This window comes from Canis lupus, chromosome 8 (genome assembly GCF_048164855.1).
Source record: "Canis lupus baileyi chromosome 8, mCanLup2.hap1, whole genome shotgun sequence".
In the NCBI taxonomy this organism is placed as follows: domain Eukaryota; kingdom Metazoa; phylum Chordata; class Mammalia; order Carnivora; family Canidae; genus Canis; species Canis lupus.
The window spans coordinates 67,552,442-67,574,364 of NC_132845.1; the positions used below are offsets into that span (position 1 = coordinate 67,552,442).

The 21,923-nt window shown below is 50.4% G+C and overlaps 2 protein-coding genes across 14 annotated transcripts in view; one reads left to right on the forward strand and one right to left on the reverse strand.

Moving 5' to 3' along the window:
* The window catches only part of LOC140638930 (ATP synthase subunit f, mitochondrial), a 57,430-nt gene that overhangs the window by 20,560 nt on the left and 14,947 nt on the right, over positions 1 to 21,923 (reverse strand). For 3 of the 4 annotated variants that reach the window (XM_072837067.1, XM_072837068.1, XM_072837066.1), the window contains 3 exons: positions 17,705 to 17,812; positions 16,187 to 16,303; positions 15,287 to 15,434 (listed from right to left, as the gene is read on the reverse strand). In XM_072837067.1, the coding sequence (XP_072693168.1) occupies positions 15,406 to 15,434; positions 16,187 to 16,303; positions 17,705 to 17,812 (254 nt within the window). In that variant the 3' untranslated portion in view covers positions 15,287 to 15,405. Of the gene's footprint in view, positions 1 to 15,286; positions 15,435 to 16,186; positions 16,304 to 17,704; positions 17,813 to 21,923 lie in introns of those variants that run through there. The other variant, XM_072837069.1, reaches the window with a different exon arrangement.
* CPSF4 (cleavage and polyadenylation specific factor 4) lies at positions 42 to 20,539 on the forward strand. 10 transcript variants are annotated; one of them, XM_072837132.1, is made up of 8 exons: positions 42 to 300; positions 3,266 to 3,316; positions 4,922 to 5,074; positions 7,229 to 7,324; positions 7,713 to 7,806; positions 8,907 to 8,979; positions 10,524 to 10,619; positions 20,207 to 20,539. In XM_072837132.1, exons 1-8 carry the CDS (start codon positions 198 to 200, stop codon positions 20,246 to 20,248), a joined length of 708 nt encoding a protein of 235 aa, XP_072693233.1. In that variant the 5' UTR covers positions 42 to 197; the 3' UTR covers positions 20,249 to 20,539. The 10 variants fall into 10 exon arrangements, with proteins under 10 accessions (XP_072693233.1, XP_072693229.1, XP_072693230.1 ...); XM_072837128.1 differs by having other exon boundaries at positions 43 to 300; positions 10,449 to 10,619; XM_072837129.1 differs by having other exon boundaries at positions 43 to 300; positions 10,449 to 10,619; positions 20,228 to 20,539.

The following is a 21,923-nucleotide window of genomic DNA, read 5'->3' on the forward strand; positions in this document are numbered from 1 at the left end:
GGCGAGAGGCCGGCGCGGGTTTCGGCAGCTCCCGGCATCCCTCGGGCGGCGGCGGCGGCGGCGGCGGTGGCGGCGGCGGCGGCGGCGAGGTTGGAAGAGGCGGAGGACCGTGGGCGGCGGGGCCGGTGGCGGGTAGGAGTGTGAGGGCGGCGAGAGATCTGAGGAGTAGTCGGGCCGGTGTGGCCGCCGCCGCCGCCATGCAGGAAATCATCGCCAGCGTGGACCACATCAAGTTCGACTTGGAGATCGCGGTGGAGCAGCAGCTCGGGGCACAGCCGCTGCCCTTCCCCGGGATGGACAGTGAGCGCGGGGCCGGGGCCGCGGGCGAGGGGCACGACCGACTTGGCCCCGGGACCCCTCCCCTCGGTTCAGGCCGCCCTTTCCGTGGGTCCCGGGACCTTTTCTGCATCGGACCTGGGGACTCCTTCCCCCCTATCCTGGGACCCCCTTCCCCCATTCAGACTCGGGAGCCCCCCTTTCTCCAACCTTTGATCCCCTGGGGCTCTTCTGATACAGTCTTCTGGAGGGCAGGATCGTGTCTGGTTGTTGGAATAAGTCGTGAACGAAAGCGGGTGTTTGAGGTTGGAAATGATTTCCCTGACAAAACTAAAAGAAAGTAATGAGACATTCCCCTTCTCTGACTCCAGTCCCCCCTCCCCCCCCACACACACACTTTGAGCACCCTCTCCTTGCTTTCATCAAAACTGGGCGGTTGGAGGCGTCTTGCTGGAGGAAGGACCGACCACCTGTCTCCTCTCTGTAGAAGATTCCCAGTTAGACTCTCAAGCTCCATTCTTCTACGATGTGCCCTCCTGGCAGCCTATCCCTCACTTTTTCTCTGGACTCCAGTTCTGAGTCATTCATCACACCTGGGCAGCTGCCTGAGTTCCCTTTGTTCTCCACCGTGAAAGGATAGTCTCTAGCTCTTTCACCCCCCCAACTTAGGTGGATATCTAGCACTTTAAAAGACACCGGCAGTTTTCTTCTCTCTTTTCCAGTCACACTTGGAATGTAATGTTAAAGCCTAGAGGTCATTCGGTTCAATCCACAGATGGGGCACCTGGTTCTGGGGAAGGGAATTGCAGAAGACCACTTGGTCCCTGGCGACTTGGTACATGGTGGAACCACGTGAGCTCTCCAGTGTTCCTTACTGGTTCAGTCTGTGGTTCCCTGTGCTGTGTCCCATGCCAGAGGCTCATGTTCACCCAGGCCTGTGTCCTGGAAGAGCCTCCTTGCAGCCTCATTCCTCTCAAGTGGCCACACTTATCATGCACGCATGACCTGAGTTGTCTCAGTCATGCCGACACTTCCCTGTGAGATACCACTTATACCCAGGAGACATACCTCTCTGGCAACCCTATGTACACACCACCTCCATCTCTACTATACACATCTTATAAGCAGCTGCTGAAATTCAGATACACACTATTAACTACCCCTGGACACATGTGATCACTTCCTGTTTGTGCATGCTCATCCACTTTATTTATTTGCTAGAGAGAGCTAGTGAGCACAGCCGGGGGAGGGACCAAGGGAGAGGGAGAAATAGGCAACCCGCTGAGCAGGGAGCCCAATGCAGGACTCGATCCCAGAACCCTGGGATCATTACTTGACCTAAAGGCAGACGCTTAACTCAGCCACCCAGCCACCCCATGCTCATCTACCTTTGCACATGTGTCCTTTCCCTGTGTTGATGGATCCATCCATGCAGGGCAGCTCCTTCCCTCTCTCCTCTCCAGCCTGGGACCACACATACTTGAGTCTATGAGGGCAGGTGCAGAGGCCCACATACCTGTTCTAAGGAGGGTCAGGGACATGCCTGGCCATGGGTGCTGCCCTGGCTTAGGCCTCAGACTTGGTAGGCACCCTCTGCCCTCTGCCAGTCCATGATCTATTTCAGTGTGTTAAAGCCCTGGGTGGTCACAATCGTTTCTCCTTTGGGCACTTCGTTGCCATCTTAGTTTTGGGAAGAATTGTCAGTTCTCTCCTGAAGACATACTCTTAACTTATCTGCCCGAGACCCACCCCCAGGACTGTAGACTTCTGGCTTCAAGCAATGAAGTAACCTTAACCTCTGAGTGGAGCCCAGGAATACTCTTCTGTGATGCCTTCCTTAATATAAGGCTTTTTCAACTTTTTTTGAAATGCAAATGAATAACTTTTTTTTTTTTGGCTTCTTAAGCTTTTTGAGATGCAAACCAATGATATCCCCTTGACAGCCTTAAGTCTGTCCTAGCAAAATCTGCCTGCTTCTGAGAATCAAAGGAGTCTCTTACAAGATAGCGAAGAGAAGGATGAAAGTGGCTTTCCAAACTGCTCTTGGTGGGTTTTCAGCAGCTCTAAAATGCCTGCCAATGGAGAAAACTGTTAATGAAGCCAGGAGAGTTTATGCTAGCAGCCATGGTGAGTGAATTCCTGGGCTGATTGCAAAGGCTTGCCCCCTGGAGTCACTGATACCGCACTCTGCCTTTATTCCTTGGCTCACTTCACCCAAACTGGCTGCCTCTGTGGAAGCAGAAGACCGTGAGCCTTTAATTGTGTGTTGGTATTGTACCACCATGAGCTAGATCATGGGCAGGCACATTCTGCCTCTGTTTTCCTTGATGGTCTTCCCACCAGAATAGTGCCTCGGAGGCACCCGCCCCTTCTCTGGAGCTTGTCCCTCCCTCGAGTCCCCATTTGATTGTTTGTGCTTCCTGTGAGCTCACACCCTCCGTCTCAAGTTAAAGTGCCTGTGAGCCCTCTGGAAAGTCGGAGTCCACACTGGGGGTAATTAACTTCTGTAATCTTTTTTTTTTTTTTTAATTTTTATTTATTTATGATAGTCACAGAGAGAGAGAGAGAGGCAGAGACACAGGCAGAGGGAGAAGCAGGCTCCATGCACCGGGAGCCTGATGTGGGATTCGATCCCCGGCCTCCAGGATCACGCCCTGGGCCAAAGGCAGGCGCCAAACCGCTGCGCCACCCAGGGATCCCAACTTCTGTAATCTTGTGCTCCATCCTTCCCCCGCCCACTCCTAACTCCTTGAAAGCATCTTGCTTATAGGAAGCTCTCAGGATGACTGGTCTCTACATACGTGTCCGCAGAGAAGGACTAAAATGAGCAGCTTTTTATGTGTGTGGTCAGGCTTTGTATTTTTTTTTTTCCAATCTGTTTTCTGTACCCTGAACCCTTCATGGGTCAAAGAAGGGTCCCCTCCTTATGTCTTCAGCTGTCCCCAGTCACACCTCACTTTGTTTGATGCTTCTCCTTTCCTTCCTGCAGAGTCGGGAGCTGCTGTCTGCGAATTCTTTTTGAAAGCTGCCTGTGGCAAAGGTGAGAAACCCCGGGCTCCTCAAAATTCCCCCTGAGGTGCTTTCTGCCACCCTGGCCCCTAGCAGACTTCAGGCCGTCAGGTCTCTGGCTTGCATTACTTTCTGCAGATTAACAGTATCCCTAGATGAAATTACTGTGCTTTGGACAGACTAGGAACATGATGGGGTATTCTTCCTGAAATCTGAATCCCAGGACAGAGCCTCGCTCTGAGTCTGCCTCCTCACCTCACCTCACTTTGCCTGTGGCCCAAAGACAGAAGGCCCAAGCACTGAGGTGTTCAGAAACTTTTTCAAGATCTTGGAGTTAGTGAGTGGCTGAGCCAGTGTCTGAACCCAAGCCTTTCTGATTCTATAGTCTACCCAAGCTCTCTGTCCTCTGTACCCTGTCATCAAAAACCCCTACAGCAGTCTGTCCTGTGGAGCCATGTTCATACCAACCAGACTCCAACAGAGGCTGCTGGAACCAGACTATCCACTAATTGATAAGGAGACAGATTGCTGGGTGAGACCTTACATGCCCTGTATAGGTCTGGGCATTTTTCTTCCTGTAGGTAAATTTATTTGGAAACTAGATTTTAATCAGAAGCTTGAGTAGGGAGCACAAAATTGGAGCAAAGGGATGGTTTTAGTGGATGATTTTGGCAAGTTTGGTTTATGACTCTAGCCTTTCCCAGGGTAACAATAGACCTGCTGGGTAGATCAACCAGGTTGCCCTTGGGCTCTCTGGTTAGAATATCATCTCCCACTGGGCTTCTGGTCTTTTTCCTACATTTGTGCTTATTAATTCTGCCCTTCTGACAGATAGCTGTCCTTATCACAGGGCACTGTGGCTGTCTTCTGTGTTGACAGGTAGCCACTGGCCGTATGTGGCTAGTTAATACATGTGGCCAGTGACCGCCATATTGGATGGCATAGATACAGAACACCAGTGCAAAGTTCTGTAAGAAGGAGCTGGTCTAGGGTCTTTCCCGGTTACAACCTCATTCTGGTTGGGTCTTCCCCAGTAGTCCCACCAGGCCATGAGTTAGAAACATGAGTTTCCAGGAGTATGGCTGTGTCCCATCTGGTGGCCAATTGCTCAGGACCTGCTACAGAAGGCAGACCTCCCTCAGTTTGTGTATGATGCATTTCTCTTTCTTAATTCTTGAATGCTAAATGAGCCCTTATAACTAGAGGTAGAACCCACTTGGAGTCAAAGCTTCTGCTGGTGATCCTCTTTACCTTCTGTTTTGGGGGGCTGTGTTTCCCAAACCCTAGTTTTTCCTTTACTGTCCCTACAATTTTTGCCATGTCTGTGTATCACTAGAACTATAATTAAGAAAGAAGCTCATTTTCCCACTACCTTTAGGCTTGTTAAGGTTCCATTTTACAGTAATATTGGTGAAATCATGATTTGATGTTTTCGTTGGGTTTTCCCAAAACACGCTAAAATAAAGTAAGCACTAAAACCTAAGATGTGTGCTTATGTACTGCCTGAAATTACGTTGCCTTCTGCCAGAGTCAGCCACAACCTTCCAGGACATGTTGCTCTCAGGTACTCGAGGGATGTGTGGGACGAAGGCACCACCCTCCTCACAGCCGCCCCCCCCCCCATCTTCCTTGGCAGGGGGCATGTGTCCATTCCGCCACATCAGCGGTGAGAAGACCGTTGTGTGCAAACACTGGCTGCGGGGGCTGTGCAAGAAGGGGGACCAGTGTGAGTTCCTACACGAGTACGACATGACCAAGATGCCCGAGTGCTACTTCTACTCCAAGTTTGGTAAGCAGATGCCTGGCTTCAGGAGCCCCGGGGAGGCCTCTGCCAGCCCTGAGACCCAGAGGGGACAAGCAACTGGCTGGGCGCCTGCACTTTCTGCCATCTCCCAGCTGTCCGGCTTCAGAATCTTAGGCCGTGCCCACCAACCTCAGCTGGCCCTCTAGTTTCAGTACTTGGACAAGTTTGGGAGACGACTGAGGGTTACATGGTGGGTGAGCAAGCCAGGCAGCTGGCTGGAGGCCTTGTTTCTGCTCACACTGGCCTTTTCCCCTAAATCAGCTGCTGCTTCCAACGTGGTGACTCCTTACCCCGCTCCAGGCATGTGTTAGTTCCTCCTCTCTGGGAATGTGGTCCCAGGTAGTAGTTTGTAAACAGGGGCTGTTTTCTGGTGGCCAAGAGCACCACTCCTCACCTTGAGATTGCCTTGATCCCTGTGTAGAGAACATGTGCTCTTCACCATCCTAAGTGGACTGCATGGAGAAGCAGGGACGGGCCAGGGCTCGGCAGGGCTGTTACACTCGCTGATGGAACTAGAATACCCTGGCTCTGTGCTGTGGGTGAGGCTGCCCAGCAAGGAGCCCTGTTGATTAGGATGAGGGTGGACTCTAGCCTCAGGACGTCCAGCCCTGTGCAGGGACCCAGCGGGAGACTGGAAGCCTGCTGTACTCTTTGTGGTGGGTAAGGGGTGGGGGTAGTGCTGGGCGCACTATACACTTTCAGAGCTGTCATCAGGAGATGTTGATTAGTCCAGCAGCCCAACAGGTGTGGCCTGATGGTTTATTAATGGTAGTTGTGCTTTCTTTGTAGAGGTAGCTTAAGCTGTGAAGTCAAAGTGCAGATGGTCAGAAATAGGACCCAGGCTTCCCGGCCCTGCCCCACCCATACCAGCACTGGAACCAGCACTAGAAGAGGGCGTCCCCTTTTCATGGATGCCGTCTCCCATCTGGAACCAAAGGCGGGAGCCAGCCCTCCTGGACAGACTCTTAAGGGCTCCTCTCAGCCTGGCCCAGGTTCCTTCATTCCTGCTGGGCCTGGCAGCCCCCCAATGCCTCTGGTGCCCCTGCCTGCTCTTTCCCTACAGAGCCTGTCCTGGTGCACATGTACTATCTGCAGCTCCTATCATCCGGGACACAAGTGAGGGTCCTCCTTTGGCACTGGAGGGACGGTAGTAAACAGGACAGGCCCAGTCCTCGTCCCTTGGTGCTTTTGCTCTAGAGGCCCAGGGAAAGAGGCAGCTGACACCAGTGAAACAAAGATGAAAATGACATGTAGGAAGTGCTCTGAAGGAAATAGACAGGGATGGGACCATGTCTGGAGGACCATATTGACCTAGGGTCAGGGAAGGCCTCTCAGGTGAGACGGAGCTAGGATCTGAAGGCTAAGAAGGGGCCACTCATGGTGACCAGCTGGGGTGCCAGTGTGACTGGGGGAGGAGCAGCCTGGGGGAGGGGTGTGCTACACCTCACAGGGACTTGTGTGTCTGGGAAGGAGTTTGCATTTTCTCTGAAAAGCAGTGATCAGATTGGCCTTTCATGTGTAACGTGGATCAGGGAGGGCAAGCATGTGGCACAGCCACCCATCTGGATGGTTCCTGAAGTTGGGTGAAAGATGCTGCTGGCCAGCTACCAGTTGCTCCTGAGAGGAGCTGTCATCACAAAGGCTTTATCACACTCTTGCCATAGGGATCCAGCCTCAAGTTCCCAGGTCTGAAAGATAGAACCCTCAGACCTTTGTCCCATCCCAGCTAGTAGATGTGAAGAGCTGATCAGAATAGACCAGTCATTTCCTGACTCAGTGGGTGCTTTTGCATATTTGGGTCCCCCACAGTGCCCAGGATACCCCCTTTGCAGAAGTGGTGGAGCCATGAGTTATTTGATGACTGCGCACCCCATGCCCGGCTCTGTGTCGTTGACCTTCAAGGCAGCATGGACATGTGTGAGGGATGCACTGTGTACAAGTCATGTACATGGTTCATGTATAGGTCAGGAGTCTGAGGCTCTGAGAGGAGCCTCACCAGGACTCACCAGGCCAGGAGACACCAGAACTACCTGGCCCTCTGCCACACAGCAAGCCCAGCCTTGAGAAAAGCAGAGGTGGGTCTGAGTCCAGCTCTCCCAGAGCTTCCCCAGATGGGTTCATGTCTGGCTTTCCCTGCAGGGGAGTGCAGCAACAAGGAGTGCCCCTTCCTGCACATCGACCCCGAGTCCAAGATCAAGGACTGCCCTTGGTATGACCGTGGCTTCTGCAAGCATGGTAGGTGTCAGAGTGACTGGGCTCCCAGCAAAAGGCTGGTCCTGTCTTCCTCTGCCCACATGACCTCTCCCTGTCCTACCTGTTCCAGCAAAACCTGGTGTTATGCACCTGGGGCCAGTGAGGCTTTTCTACACCCTCAGCTCACCTGAGCCTCCCAAAGCTCCCGTGTGGACTGCATCCTCACCTATATTTTGCATAAGGAAACTCGCGCTTAGGAGGTCTCATACCCTGCCTGCTAATGAATGGATCCGAGGCAGAGCCAGCATCTAAAGCCCTGCTCTTGCCCTCTGCACCTGGGCAATGGTGTGGCCAGGGCTCTGTTACCCAGGGGCATGAAGCCATCCCCTGAAGCGGGGGGTCCGAGCGTCCCGGATGTTTGGCTCCACAGGTCCCCTGTGCAGGCACCGACATACTCGAAGAGTCATCTGTGTGAATTACCTCGTGGGATTCTGCCCGGAGGGGCCCTCGTGTAAATTCATGCAGTGAGTAGCCAGGCCCTGTTGCCCTCCAGACCTTTCCTGGGTCCACCTGGGCTTTGCTGACTGGGTGGTATCACCATGGGGCCCGGGGCAAGGGCCAGTGCTGCTCCCTGAACTCAGAGGTGGCTCTGTCCAGCCTGGCACTTAACCTTTCCTGGGTTGCAGATCTGACGAAAGCTGGCCTCCATGCCCCAGAAAAGCTCACATCTTGCATGTCACTTAGGGACCTCTGGTTAAGAACCTGTGCCTAAAAGGAAGCCAACTTCATTATGGGGGCCTCCCCTGTGGAGGCACCAAGTTTGAGTTTCCACGTATGCTAGTTCATGTAATTCTTCATAAGCTTGTGTGAGAGAGAACCTCCCCATCTCACCCAGAAGACTGAGGCTCAGAGCTCAGCCATTGGCCAGGGTCACGTGGTAGTAGGGGTGGCACCTGGTCAAAGGCAGGCCTGTGGCCTCTGCAGTTGGGTTCTCATTGCCCAGCAGGGCTCAGAACTCCTCTCCTAGGTCTTAGTCCATGTCTGTCACTTTGGGTGGTCATGGAGTTGGACTCCTCCCTGGGGTGGCACCGGGACTGCAGAATACTGTCGTCCTCCTACCTCCGGGCCACTTCCATCCACCCCACTGACACCTGCACAGAAGCACAGTATCCTGATCACTGCCACACAGGGTCCAGCTCCCTACGTGAGAGCCCAGGAGCCTGCAGGTGGCCGGGCAGGTTCCCCAGGGAGTGTGTCTTGTTGGAGGTGGTCTGGCCACCTGAGTTAGACCCTCAGGGAGGGGCATGTGTTGGGAGGAGCTCCCATTTCCGAAGCCCTTGGAAAGTAGCTCTTGTTGCAGGTCCCTAGGTCCTAGCAGCCAGGTGTAAGCAGAGCTGGGTCTGAGCCTGGGCGAATCCATTCTTTTTGCCCCTTTTCTCCAAAGCTCCAGGGGCTGAGCTCAGAGCCAGCAGCTACCCCATATTCAGGCTTGTTGCTCTGTGCTTGGGCACAGGCTGCCTGTGAGCTCCGGGCCAGGATTTGAGAACACAGCCTGGCCGGGCCCCTCTCTCATCCCCTCTTCTCCTCCCCTTGTTCTCATACCCTCTGGCTGCGGGGTGACCAGCCCTCGATTTGAACTGCCAATGGGAACCACCGAGCAGCCCCCACTGCCACAGCAGACGCAACCTGCAACAAAGGTACCGTGCCCCGGCCCCTCCCCAGCAGTGGCTGTCCCGGTATGCAGGCGGCTACAGACCCAACTGGCGATGTGGGAGAGGGTGGAGGGGACAGGAGGGGAGTCTCCCTGAGTTCCAGCAGATTTGGGAGCAGAGCAGTTGGTCTCTCCCTCTAGAGGTGGAGGGCTGCCTGCTAGAGCTGAATGCCCACTTGGCTTCTCTTCCCTCTGCGTGGCAAGTGGCTCAGTGGCACCCCCTCGGGAGCCAGAGTGGAGGGCAGCATGAGCACCAGGGGTCAGCTGCTCTTGCTCCCTTTATAAACAAGGAAACAGTCCTGAGGCCACAGCTGGGCAGGAGCAGCCCTGGAGCAGAACTGAAGCTGACCGGCTCTCCTGCCTGTGCTGTTGGTGCCCCATGTGGAGGGTCCTGGCAGGAAGGGAGGGCTGGGAACAGGGCTGAAAAACCAGCTGGCTCCACCTCCCTAGACAAAGGGGTCCCACAACCCAGCAGTAGGCTAATTCTCTCAAGCATGACAGCGAGAGATGCCACAGACAAGTGGGAATCTGTAGCAGTGCACACCTCTCCCCCACCCGAACCAGGGGCACCCTGAATTTGTTTATGGGAGTGGAGGGTTGGGGGCCCAGAAGAAAGGGTGGCCAGGTGTGTTAGGCAGGGTCTCAACAGGCCAAGTAAACCCACCTACTGATCTTAAATCCTTACCTCTTACTTGTTGGACTCTGAGCCCATTGCCAAAGCCCCATCCGTCCTTCGGGGCTACGGGCTAAGGTAGGAGGGCCTGTGGTGGCCAGACATCTGGCAGTGACCCCCACCCTCAGGAGGCTGTGGGATAACTCATAGGACTCATCACAAAGCGGGGAGTTCCTGGGTGCAGGTATGACCATAACGACCTGGGGGTGTCTAGCTTGGTGCTCCTGTATTTATTTACCGGAGGCCAGAGCCAGGAGCCCTCGTGGTTGAGAGGTGGCCTAGCCGTCCAGTCCCGACGCCAGGAGCCCCCACCCCCCTGGCTCACAGGACTCCCTAGCAGAAGGCTCTCTCAGCCCCTAGACCGCAGGTCAGCATGTCAGCCTCCAACTGTTTTTCTGTGACTGTTGCTCGCCGTGTAGGCTGCTAAACATCTGGCTGAACCAAGCGTTCATCCTGACCTGAAGCTAGAACCTCAGAAACAAAAGTAAGGCCTGCTCATGCCCTTGCCCTGCTGCCCCAGAGACCTCCTCGTCTCTTTGGTGTTTTGTTTTCTACTTTTATTTTTCGTTTTTGTGTGTCTGCATGGTGTTTTTCGGGCAGCGGCTCCTGCCATCATCACCAGATATTTGTTTTCCACCTGCTCTCCTGAGCAGGGCCATTGCAGAAGCCCTTCTTCCTGCTGGTCATGCGGGATCAGTCCCGCACTCTTTTTTCCTGTCCCCATTGGTAGTCTGCGTGCACGTGTTTTCCACAGTAAAACCGTGTTGTGTAACTCTTTCCAGCAAAGTAACAATCCGCCATTACAAAGGTCGTCCTCCTTGATCCAGTTAACGAGTCAGAACTCTTCTCCCAATCAGCAGAGAGCCCCGCAGGTCATCGGGGTCATGCAGAGTCAAAACAGCAGCGCGGGCAACCGGGGACCGCGGCCGCTGGAGCAGGTCACCTGTTATAAGGTGAGTCCCAGGGCTGGGGGGCTGGTATGGCCTTCACAGTCAGGATTCATTCCCTCGATCTGCAGGTAGTTAATTTTGAAAGATGAAAACATCTTTGTCTCTGTTGACCGTCAGAGTCAAAGTGGGCTACTCTGGTGGGCTAGAGACCATCCTGCTTCCTTCCATCCATGACACGCCAAGGCCAAGTGAACCATCACACATGCTGTTGAATGAAAGGATGGAGCTTGTGGGAAAAGGAGGGAAATCTTTCAGGGGCTAGTGATAAGGTATAAGCATAAAGCCAGGAGAAGGGAGTAAGCTCTGAAGTCTCAGGATGGCCTCACATCCTGCAAGAGCATACCCAAGGGAAAGGCACAAAGCTTTAAGCCCATGTAAGAAGAAAACAAAGAATTCACCCCACCCCCAGCACGTGCACACATACACACACTCCTTTATCTCAGGGAAAGGTAAGCTCTTTAAAAACCTACTAGAAAACTTATCTCATTCTTGGCTTTGGATGGAAATTGGGGAGATAAGTGCCTTGAGAATTTTCAGTCACCAGGGGACCCTTGTATTCAATCCTCAGTGAAGGAGGGCTGGAAAGCTATAAACTGGGTTTTCCAATCTGAAACAGACTCAGATGTGGGCTCCTGGTGCCTGGCTCTACAAGGAATTTATTCTCAAGCCGACCACATATAATTCCTACAGCCAGAGTGTTGAATGTGTTCGTAATTAAAAATCACAAAATCTAGAAGGAAACCGCCACCACCGAGGGAAATCCGCAAAAACAACTGATAACTAGACCACAAAACCCCTCAGGTTTGGGGATTATTAGACAAAATACAAAGTTAGTACATGCTTTTTGTAAAACCACTGAGATGACATAGAAATGTTTTGGGTACAGAGTGTTATCCCTATTCCCACCTTTCCTAAAACAGCCACTTGATTCCGTGGGCTGTGTTGTCATGATTTTTGGTTTTGGTGCTCTTTCACACCCCACAGGGGACCCCACATGGAGAACTGTGTGCCAAGCTTTTAGTCACACAAGCACTAGGAAAGTACATTTTAATATAAATAGGGCCCTGGTATGTATAACATTCTGTAGTCTTTTTTTTTTTTTTTTCTTCTCGATAATATGTTGTGGATCATTCTATGTAAACCTAATCTGTTTCAGTGGGTGCATAACAGAATTGCAATTTACTTTACCAGTTCTCTGTTGGTAGCAATTTAATTTTTGTTGCTAAAAACATTACTGAATCTGACACTTAGACATCTGTGAGCTCTTGCCTGAGAGCAGCAGCATCCGTGCCTCCCAAGTAGAAGGTCCGAGCCAGGAAGCGTATGCTTAGCTTAAATTGTTCCTAGAACTTTCCCTCAGGAAAAGCTGAGCCACTTCCTGCAGCCATCACACTCAGCCCCTGCTCTGTGCCAGCCCCACTGAAACGAAGGGTGCTAGCGCTCTTTCCCAGGAGGGGTTTTGTGTTTTGCGGGGAGGAGACAGCAGGTGCCCCAAACTGCTAAAGTTAAAAGCGCACTTGGATTCAGGGAAGGCTGAGCCTGAGCCCTACCGGGTGGGGAAAGTACAGAAAGGAGGGTATGCCTCTGACCAGTCCCCTCTCAAGTAAGAGAAACCGTATGTGTTTTGAGGCAGCGTAGCTGGCATCTTCACCTCCTGCCCCCTGCACTCTTCAGCAAGGCCTCCAAAGCAAGCTCTCCTGAATCCTAAACTTAGGTGAAGCCAGAACCTAACAACCCCCTTGTCACCACAGCAGCCTCCTAGTTGACATTAAAGGCACCTTGTGGGAATCCCAGGTTCTCCAGGATCAGCTGTGGAGGCCAAAGGCCATGCCAGGTGCTCTGAGCAGGGGCCCGGTTAGTCCTTCCCTCTGCTTATCAGTCCAAGGGCCAGCTAGCAGCTGTACAGGCCACTCATCCGCACAGTTACACCTACACATCAGACAGACGGGAGAACATAGGGCCCTTGGGGTCCAGAAATAGAGCAGGCAAGAGATGGGGCCATGACCGGGTAGAGCCTGGCATTCCAGGCTGAGGAAGCCAGGACTGGGAGGGCCCTGAGTGGGTGTCCCCACCTGTCCTCCTGACCCCCTGCTTAGTGCTCGAGGCTGCTGTTCAACCTTTTAACTAGCTTCTGTTTTTTGAGTAGTATGAATGAACAAAGAGAAACCAAGGAAGGGCCTGGGGAATCAGAGCTGGGATGAGGCTGAGTCAGTGCTGGATTTCTGAAGTGATGCTCTGGGGCTGTTCACCCACATCTAACCATTGTCCCATGTCTCTGATCCTATAACCAAAACCTGTCCCCTGGGGTAGCTTAGGAAAACATGGAAGAGCCAGGAGGGAAAACTGTGGGTGCAGCCCACCCTTTGTGTCCACGGCAATGGTCCCCGAGGTGGGGGGAGGAGCCTGGTGGCTTCTCTGGAGTTGTTGCCTCCTGTCTCCAGAACAGTGCCTCAGAAAGGTAAGTGGCTGGCCAGCCATACAGAGGGGCCTATACCATAGGATTCTTGTCCTGCCACCTGCCACAAGAGACCTTCTGTGGACAGGCCCGTGTGGATGTTGGCCCAGCGCCTGCTGTGCGCTCTCAGATCATTCTTGGGCTCTGTAGCCTCTTCCATCTGCTGAGCTGCTGGAGTTTCTGGGCCACTGTACCTTTGGAGCTCCTTTTTCTTTGTGTTTGAAAGTCTGTACCACTGAGAATTCCAGAGTCCAATCCTTAACCTGGTATTTGGTGGGTGCTACCTTACTTGAAAACTGTATTTAAAAACGGTGGGTGTTTTTGTTTTTGTTTTTTGTTTTTGTCTCCTCCCTCCCTTCCTGCTGTTCCCAGTGTGGTGAGAAAGGACACTACGCCAACAGATGCACCAAAGGGCACTTGGCCTTTCTCAGTGGACAGTGACAGCAGCTGGAGCCAGCTCAGAGCAGCCCAGAGGGCCCCCCCTGTTGGGAACCAGTCTGGGCCCTCCTTGGGAGCATGCGTTGAACTGTTTCACACCAGTGTTGGTGCAACTCTGGCTGGGGCTGGCAGGCAGGCACGCTGGGGTTATTCTGAGGGGCTATGTCTGTCAGCTTCCCTATCATTTTGCTGTAATCTTTTAAAAAGGGGATAAGTGCTCTACTTTGGTCCTTCCAAGTCGGCATCATGTTTGTCTACCATCCACACCTCCTGTCCGGATCTCTCAGCACACAGCCCTCTGGGGAGGGGAGGAGGTTGTGGCCAGGGGCTTGTGCTAAGCAGTCTTTATGGAAGGCAGCCCCTCCCCTCAAGGCCTCGTCATTAAACACCACTTCTCGGTGACCCCAGGGCTGATGGATCATTTACAGCTTCGGCCAGGTCATGACTGCTTCCTCCGTGTCCTGCTGAGTTCAGAAGCTGTACCTATCGATGTGATTTGAACGAGGCAGCCCTTTGGGCAAACTTAAGTGCACTTGTTGCCTCAAGCCAGTCCTGCTCCCAGGTGGCAGTGGTTGAGAGGAATAGCACACTGCTCTCCAGTGTGAGCGTCTTTTTCCTCTGGGCTGATTGCCTTGGAGCGCCTACTTGACAACGGTATCTCTCAAGGTATATGTTCAGCTGGAGCTGCCAACCACCCATTGAATAGGGGACGCAGTCCATGTGTGCACCTACCTCCTGCCCCACCAAGTGTCTGTACAGTCACTCACCCTTGGCCTCCGGAGACCACCCTGCCCCTGAACCTGGAAATGTGAAACCATCACCTGCAACCTGCTGGGCAAGTGGGCCTCTCCAAGTCCCGTTACAAGAACACTTTTTATGAGGTTGATTAAAGCATGTTTTCTAAGCTGCGTCTCATTACTTCAGGGACCCTGTGCCAAGGAGAGGACTCCTGCTGTTTGCCACTCTATGTGCCTGGCACGAAGCTTTCATATTGGTGCTTGCTTGTCCCCTCTTGACAGGTGAATATCTCAGAGGGAAGGGATGTTGCCAGGGAAGGAGGGGCCTCTGTACTGGCAACTAGTAAAGTCTGGAAGCTTGGCCTTTGTTTGGAACAGCCACATGGCAGGTCTCCTCACTTCATCTGAGATGTTGGATAATACCTTATTCAAGTTTGGATCTCCTAGGAGATAATTAGCCACAGTACCTCACCCTGTATACTCCATGCAGCGTACGTGCTTACCGTATACCCCTCAAGAAACCAGTTCTGGCCTTCATGTCGCTTTACTAGAAGACCTCTGATGAAGGGTTAAGGATGAGGGTGCCTGTTACCCAGAGCAGTTGTGAGCTCCTGTCAGGACCTGTGTTTTCCCTTGCTCCCCTGAATCCTCCCTTGGAACTTCCTACAGGTGAAGCTTTCTTTCCAGGAGGGCCTACACTACTGCTGCCTGTGTATGCAGAAAGAGGGGAAGGGAAGGCATTCATAAGCACTCAGGGTATCAGTTTTGATGTGAAAGCATCAGCTGACAAAAACTCACAAGTGCTTAGAATACTCAAGGTGCAAAGAGCAGGGAAACCCCTCCAGACACTTAACAGGTATAACTAGATGGCACCCCACCTCCAGTGAGCTGGGACAGGGTCCTGAAGCTGTGTGGGCAGCCACTGGTTCAAAGCCCTGGGCCATCAACAAGAATCACCCTTTGGAAACTGTAGCGCCATCTCACTGCTGATGTAGAAGGAACTCCAAGAGGGCAGGGAAATGGCTATACCAGGGAAGCAGTTGAGTACCAGTCAACTTTTATTGGATATTAATCGTGAATTAAGCAATGGAAGGATTCAAGGATGCCAGGCAAAAGTCATGGTCAGGAATGCCAAATGTGCTTCCACACTGGGCCCTCTTCAGTGGTACTTGCGTAGCCGTTCATGTTCTGAAGTTAGAAAGGCAATATGTTAAGTTTCTTAAAAGGTGTAGTGAGAGTACAAGAAAAGAGGGCAGCCACGGCCCAGGGCGGGGGGTGGAGGAGGTAAGGGACCTGGCAGGCTAAAAACCACATAAGGCCATCGTGAGAACTCCTTTCAGGAGATAACCCAGAACTGGCCTGCCAGCATCTCCGCAGAATCAGTAGATGTGGAGGTATAAAGGCGTCTCAGGAGCTACTCTGCCACCTAGCCAGCCTCTTCCTTCCCAGAAAGAACATGCACTCAAAGTCCCCAAGAGGCTGGCCTTCAGACTGGTGGGAACTGGACATGGTCAGAAACAGTCTGGGAAAAGCCAATGGCCGTGGATGCTGTGCCACCATCTCCCACCACACAAGTTCCTCTCTGGCCTGAGACCCAGGACAAGCTACCCTTTTGCAGAGTACCACAAAGACCAGATTGTACTCTCTTTGCACTGGCTGCTGGAAAGATGAAGCCAAAATTTTCCACCAACCCTCAGCAGAGCCTACAGTACCTTACAGAATGCTTCCTAACCATCACCTTTATCCTGGCTTCACGTTATATTTTGTTTTCTCTTTGCCACAGTTTTCTCGCTTAAAATAGCATCCTGAATACTATATTCTGACAAGTCCCTCCCAATTTTTAGCCATCAGTAAAATGATGGACATATAAACGTGACAGTGAACCAGTACCACCCTGCTATGAGAAACCCCAGATGGCAGGTGACCGGAGAGATACTCACTGAGCTCCTTGTAAGAACGACAGTAGTTGAAAAGCACATAAGCAGCCAGCACCATAGAAATCCCAGCAACGCCCCCTTTCTTCACATTGATATACTTGTTGTAATACCGGTAGTAACCTACAAACAGGAGAGGAGACTTTGCTGTGAATGCTTCACACAGTGCAAAGTCTGGCTTAAATTCAGGGGCCCAGTCCTGCTCTGGCTCTTGAAGCAGCTCATCCTAAATTCACTGGCTGATGAAGAAAAGCACAAATGCCCCATGGGTCTTGCCGTGGGAGCCCAGGACAAGCCCCAGCAAGGCCCACCTTGATTCTGCCCCTATGCTTTGGCCTTCACTTTAATAGAACTGGCTCAGCCTGTTAGACTTTGATCCTACCTCACTCTCCCCTCCAGCTCTAGGGATCCCCTTACCCTGATTCTGACCAAAAACCCAACCCCAACTAAGGCCCACTTAGCTATGGCCAGCTGGGTCTGCCTGTGAGGGAAGAAGGCTTTGTGCAATCATCTCTTTGCTGGGTACCCCAACAGTGAGGAAATAATTTCTGCCCTCTTTGGGCCTTGGCTTGGTTGACAAAAAAGAATGAAATGATTCTAGAAGGCCCTAGTTTACAACAGTGAGGGAAGCTGTGAAGGAGCAATATAGGGAGCTGTGGGCATGAACAGGCCACTTTCATCTATGCGGAGTAGTCAGGGACTATTGTCACTAAGAAACATGTCAGAGTATTCTAATCCTAGCTAAGGAAAGGCCCAGGGCAGAAGGAAAACATGGCACACAAGACAGTTACAGTGTAGCCAGAACTGGAAAAAAAAAACAGGAGGCCATAGAGGAGGCCGGAGACTACACAGGCCCCCGTGCATTGCTGTGGGTCTCTGATTCCTGGGAGGAGAACAGAGCTGCTATGGGACTGATGTGATTGTGCACAGTCCTGAAGGAGAGATCATCTCTATCGTCCATCCTGGAAGTTTTGCCTGGCAGGGGGATGAGCATTATATCACAGACCGACATTCGCTATACTTCAAACGCACTTTCTTCTTTAAAAAGTCTTACGAGGGATGCCTAGGTGGCACAGCGGTTGAGTGTCTGCCCAGGGTGTGATCCTGGAATCCTGGGATCAAATCCCCACATTGGGGTCCCTGCATGGAGCCTGCTTCTCTCTGCCTATGTCTCTGCCTCTCTCTCTGTCTCTCTCATGAAAAAATAAATAAAATCTTAAAAAAAAAAAAAAAAAAAGAAGTCTTATGATGTAAAAATGCTCATAGATGTTTAAGACAAAGGCAATGGTACCCATTTCAAGCAACAGAAAACATGGTCTTGGCTGAACTATCTTAAAGCCAGTCTTTGGTAGGACCAATCACCCATCAAACACGGAGATTCAGGGGTAACAATCTGTCCCTGTCTTTCTCTACATAATTTATTGGTCTGAAATGAAGCCTTTACTGTTCAAATTAATTCAGAGCAAAGAGAGACCTGAATACCCAAGCATTTGCTTTGGTTGACATAAGCCTGTAGACTCTGACCTCTTTGAAAAGCTCCAGCAATGCCCTTAGGGGTGAAATCCCGCATCAGTATCCAGCCTGGCAGCTCTCCTAGTTTCACCTCCATAAGCTTCTTTTCCTTCACTGGTACTGAAAAGGAAGAGCAGAAAACACGCTGAAAAACCTCCAGTAAGACAAATAGCATCCGTTTGTGTCACTTACTTCAACCATTCAATAAAGTCACCACAAAAAGGCTGCACACAAGTAATATTATGAATAAATATATCACACCAAATTTATTTTTTCAAGCCAGAGTGTATAGAAAGCAACAGCTTTATGAACGAACAAGATTTGAGTAACAGCTTACTGGAAGTAATTGTAAAAACTGAACCTAACGGCCATGTGGAATTAAGTATCAAGCGGAGGACAGAATAATTATTGCAAAACTACTATTTACTTGTATTAGCAGGTAGCTGATGCCTTTATTTTATGAGTGGGGAAGACTGACTCAGAGAAGTTGGGCAACTTGGCCAAGGTCACACAGCATGCGGGCAGGAGGCAGGGCTCAACCTGAGGTCTGGCTCCCATGCTCCTGAAGAGAATCTGATGTCTACCTCAAGTATCCTACCTGGACCGCAAATGTTAAATGACTTAATATAAACCACTCCAAATGATCCAATGGGCCGCAGCTAATCTTCCAATGAGAGTCTGGGGACAGGGACGCCTGGGTGGCTCAGTGGTTGAGTGTTTGCCTTCGGCTCAGGGCATGATCTCGGAGTTCTGGGAATAAGTCCCACATCGGGCTCCCTGTGAGGAGCCTGCTTCTCCCTCTGCCTAGGTCTCTGCCTTCTGTGTCTTTCATGAATAAATGAAATAATCTTAAAAAAAAAAAAAAAAAAGAGAGTTTGGGAATAGAACAAGAGGGGCTCCAGGTGAGGAGAGGTCAGGAGATCTATGGGATTCCGTTCAGTGGTGGACTCTTGAACCTGGTCCTTACAGAGCCTTAGTCTTTAATTGGATCCCCAAAATGGAGAAGAAACCTTTGAGTAAATTTGGTCTGGCTCCTTCTGTGGTTAGTAATCTTTATGAAGGGACAGTGGTCTTTGGCTCCTTGCCCTGAAGAGAATACCTGCTCAGCAGCTCTTTAAAGTTGATCTCTATGGGGAGGATGAGAAAGGAGACAATTCTCTCCTTATGAGCATCTGAACATTCACCGTTCTACCCTGCTCTGGTCCTCCCCAGTCCCCTTCCTATTTTACGCTTAAGCCAAGATGATTACAATATAGCCTCAACTGGGAGCCCTTCTTGACTTAAGCCAAGATGATTACAATATAGCCTCAACTGGGAGCCCTTCTTGACTCAATGGCAGCTTCTAATCTGCTACAGGTCATTTGGAGAACCAGACACTTGGCCCAGCTGGACACTATCAAGTGTCTGTCAAATGAAGGCTTAATACATAGCCTGAGCGTTATGGTTTAGACTGCTTGTCCCAAACAAACTGGTCCAAACCTTCCATCTAAACTCATCCAACAAATATGGAGCACTTACTTTATGTCAAGCACATGCTAGCACTGTGGATACGGCACTGGCTACAGACGAAAGCCTGGCTCTTAGAAACCGACATCCTATCACCAGACAATGATCTCATGCACTCATCTCACCAGGCTCCGTACTGCCGCCAGACCCCTTTCTGTTGCTTCACCTGAGGGCCTTCATGTGTGCTGAGCTCTTGGATCATCACACGGCCAGCTCAACTTAAATGTTATTCCCTAAAAGGCCTCCTTCCCTGCCCACCTTATTTCAAGGACTAGCACTACCTTCCCATATAACCTCTGAGCTCCAATTTGTCTGTAAAATGGCTTATTCCAAGAACTGAATGAGAATCTATATAAAACCATTTCAAACCTTACTCAGAACTGTAAATTGTTAATATTATTATTGTTGAAATATCAGTAAGGTCTGTGTGAAACAAGACAGAGGCAAAGAAAGAAATGGCATACAAACCAAACTTTAGAACATTTTAAGCATACAAGACTTCAGGGATGAATCGCACCCTTTAGTTCTTTTACAAACAGTAAACTGGGGATCCCTGGGTGGCGCAGCGGTTTGGCGCCTGCCTTTGGCCCAGGGCGCGATCCTGGAGACCCGGGATTGAATCCCACGTCGGGCTCCCAGTGCATGGAGCCTGCTTCTCCCTCTGCCTATGTCTCTGCCTCTCTCTCTGTGACTATCATAAATAAATAAAAATTTAAAAAATAATAAAAAATAAAAAAATAAAGCTAGCACATTTACTATATTAAAAAAAAACAAAAAACAAAAAAAAAAAAACAGTAAACTGTGATGTGATTAGTTTGGTAATATTTTTGAACATGAAACAGTCTAAAATGAATTTTGGGATATGTCCCAAATCTCTGTCAGAGAGTTTAGGGTCAATGGTAGTAACACCAAACAATAAAGTCATTCGAGAAAGACCTGTACTTTTCTCTGTCACCCCATCCATTCTGTTCCTAGAAAAGTTTAACAAGTACACATTTTTCATGCCAGTTTTGTCTTCACTTGGCTCAGGAGCCCTCACTCCAAGAATGACTGTACCACATCTCTTCTTGAATAAGAATGTAGTCAACACCTCTGCTACACCTCTGCTACAGTCCCAAAGCCTTCTTGCATGCAGTGAGGAGTGTGAACGCATCATTCTAAAACCAACTGGCTTTAAATATGGCCACATGGGGGGGCAGCGAGTGAGTGACGAATATATAAATGGAACTAGAATGGCAGACGTTGCTAACTGTTGACACTGGGTCATGAGTACTAAGTGTTCATTACACTATTGTTTCCTTTGTCTTTGAAATCTTTGAATAATAAAAAAGTTTAAAAGTGCTTTTAATCATAGGATTGTGTTGGGGGAGAGGTGCAAAAGAAACACAGTATCTTAAGTCAAAGTATTTTTCACTGGTAAAAGGTAACTGAAAACAAAACAAAATTGGGTCACTTCTGAGCCCACAAACTACGAAAACATACTCTGCATCCTCATGACCACATTCAGAGGCTGGCACGGTGCCCTGGCACATCACGGGAGAAAACAGCCAACAATTTAAAATTCATTTTTCCATATATTTATACACATAAAGAGGGTTTCCTTTTTTTTTTTTTTAAGATTTTATTTATTTATTCATGAGAGACACATAGAGAGAAAGGCATAGACACAGGCAGAGGGAGAAGCAGGCTCCATGCAGGGAGCCCAACGTGGGATTCGATCCCGGGTCTCCAGGATTGCGCCCTGGGCCAAAGGCAGGCGCCAAACCCCTGCGCCACCCAGGGATCCCTTTTTTTTTTTTAACCATTCTCAGCTCACAGGCCAAAAACAGACCACAGGAAATCTAGCCCACGGGCCAGTTTGCTTACCCAATCTCATCTGCTGCTAATTCATATTCCCATCACTTTATTTGCTAGTGAACTAGTGGCTTTATGCTTTGGCAACAGACACCATCTAAAAGATGGTCAGTACTTAAGAGACTTGAACACAACTCCATCACCTAGAGTCATACTAAAAGGGCCAGATGTGACATGACCCTGCTCAGAGGTTACGGGGTGGAAGCTGGAATGACCAGCACTCAACAGAGGGCCAGGCAGTCTTTCCAGTACCTTATATGTACCCAGTTGTTTAAATGCTTAGTCCACAGTACTCATCACTTCACTCTACTTAAAAGATGCCAAGTCTCAGTGCCTCCTTTTCACATGTCCTCTTTAAACAACATAACTGCCGCTGATAAATAATCTCAAGCCTGATTTTACAGATGGGAAAAGCAGCATCATTCTCATGTTTTCTGATCCCCTCTTCATGTCTCCAGGCTGATATTAAGCATATAGAAGTTGGGTAAAACACACGTAGGTTAATCAAAACTCTGCCTCAAGCAGGCCACACTCCATCTCTGATTGTTATTTTCATCTTTAAAATGAGATCAATGTTCCAGACAGGGACCTACTGACAAGGCTACTGTGAGAGGATCTAGGGCTAAAATATGGTTTCCGTACTAAAACAAAAACAAAGACGAAAACCAACAAAAAATCAGTGTGCAGAGTCTGGTAAGTGTAGATTTATACACGCATGTCACTGAAAAGCCTGCAGATCGTAATGCCATCCTTGTGATTAAAGCTCAGTTTGCCATGAGGCCCCAGACTCCTCTTTAGCAGCCCAGCTCAGCCCTCTCACTAGTTGTGACCTTGAGTAAGTCGCTCCACCTCCCTAAGCCTATTCAAAGCG

Bases quoted from the DNA above. Each gene is read 5' to 3' on its own strand.
- CPSF4 (XM_072837138.1), top strand. From the start codon at position 198: ATGCAGGAAATCATCGCCAGCGTGGACCACATCAAGTTCGACTTGGAG. The intron at 301-3,265 runs GTGAGCGCGGGG...TCCTTCCTGCAG, and splicing joins GCCCTTCCCCGGGATGGACA to AGTCGGGAGCTGCTGTCTGC. The intron at 3,317-4,921 runs GTGAGAAACCCC...CTTCCTTGGCAG, and splicing joins GAAAGCTGCCTGTGGCAAAG to GGGGCATGTGTCCATTCCGC.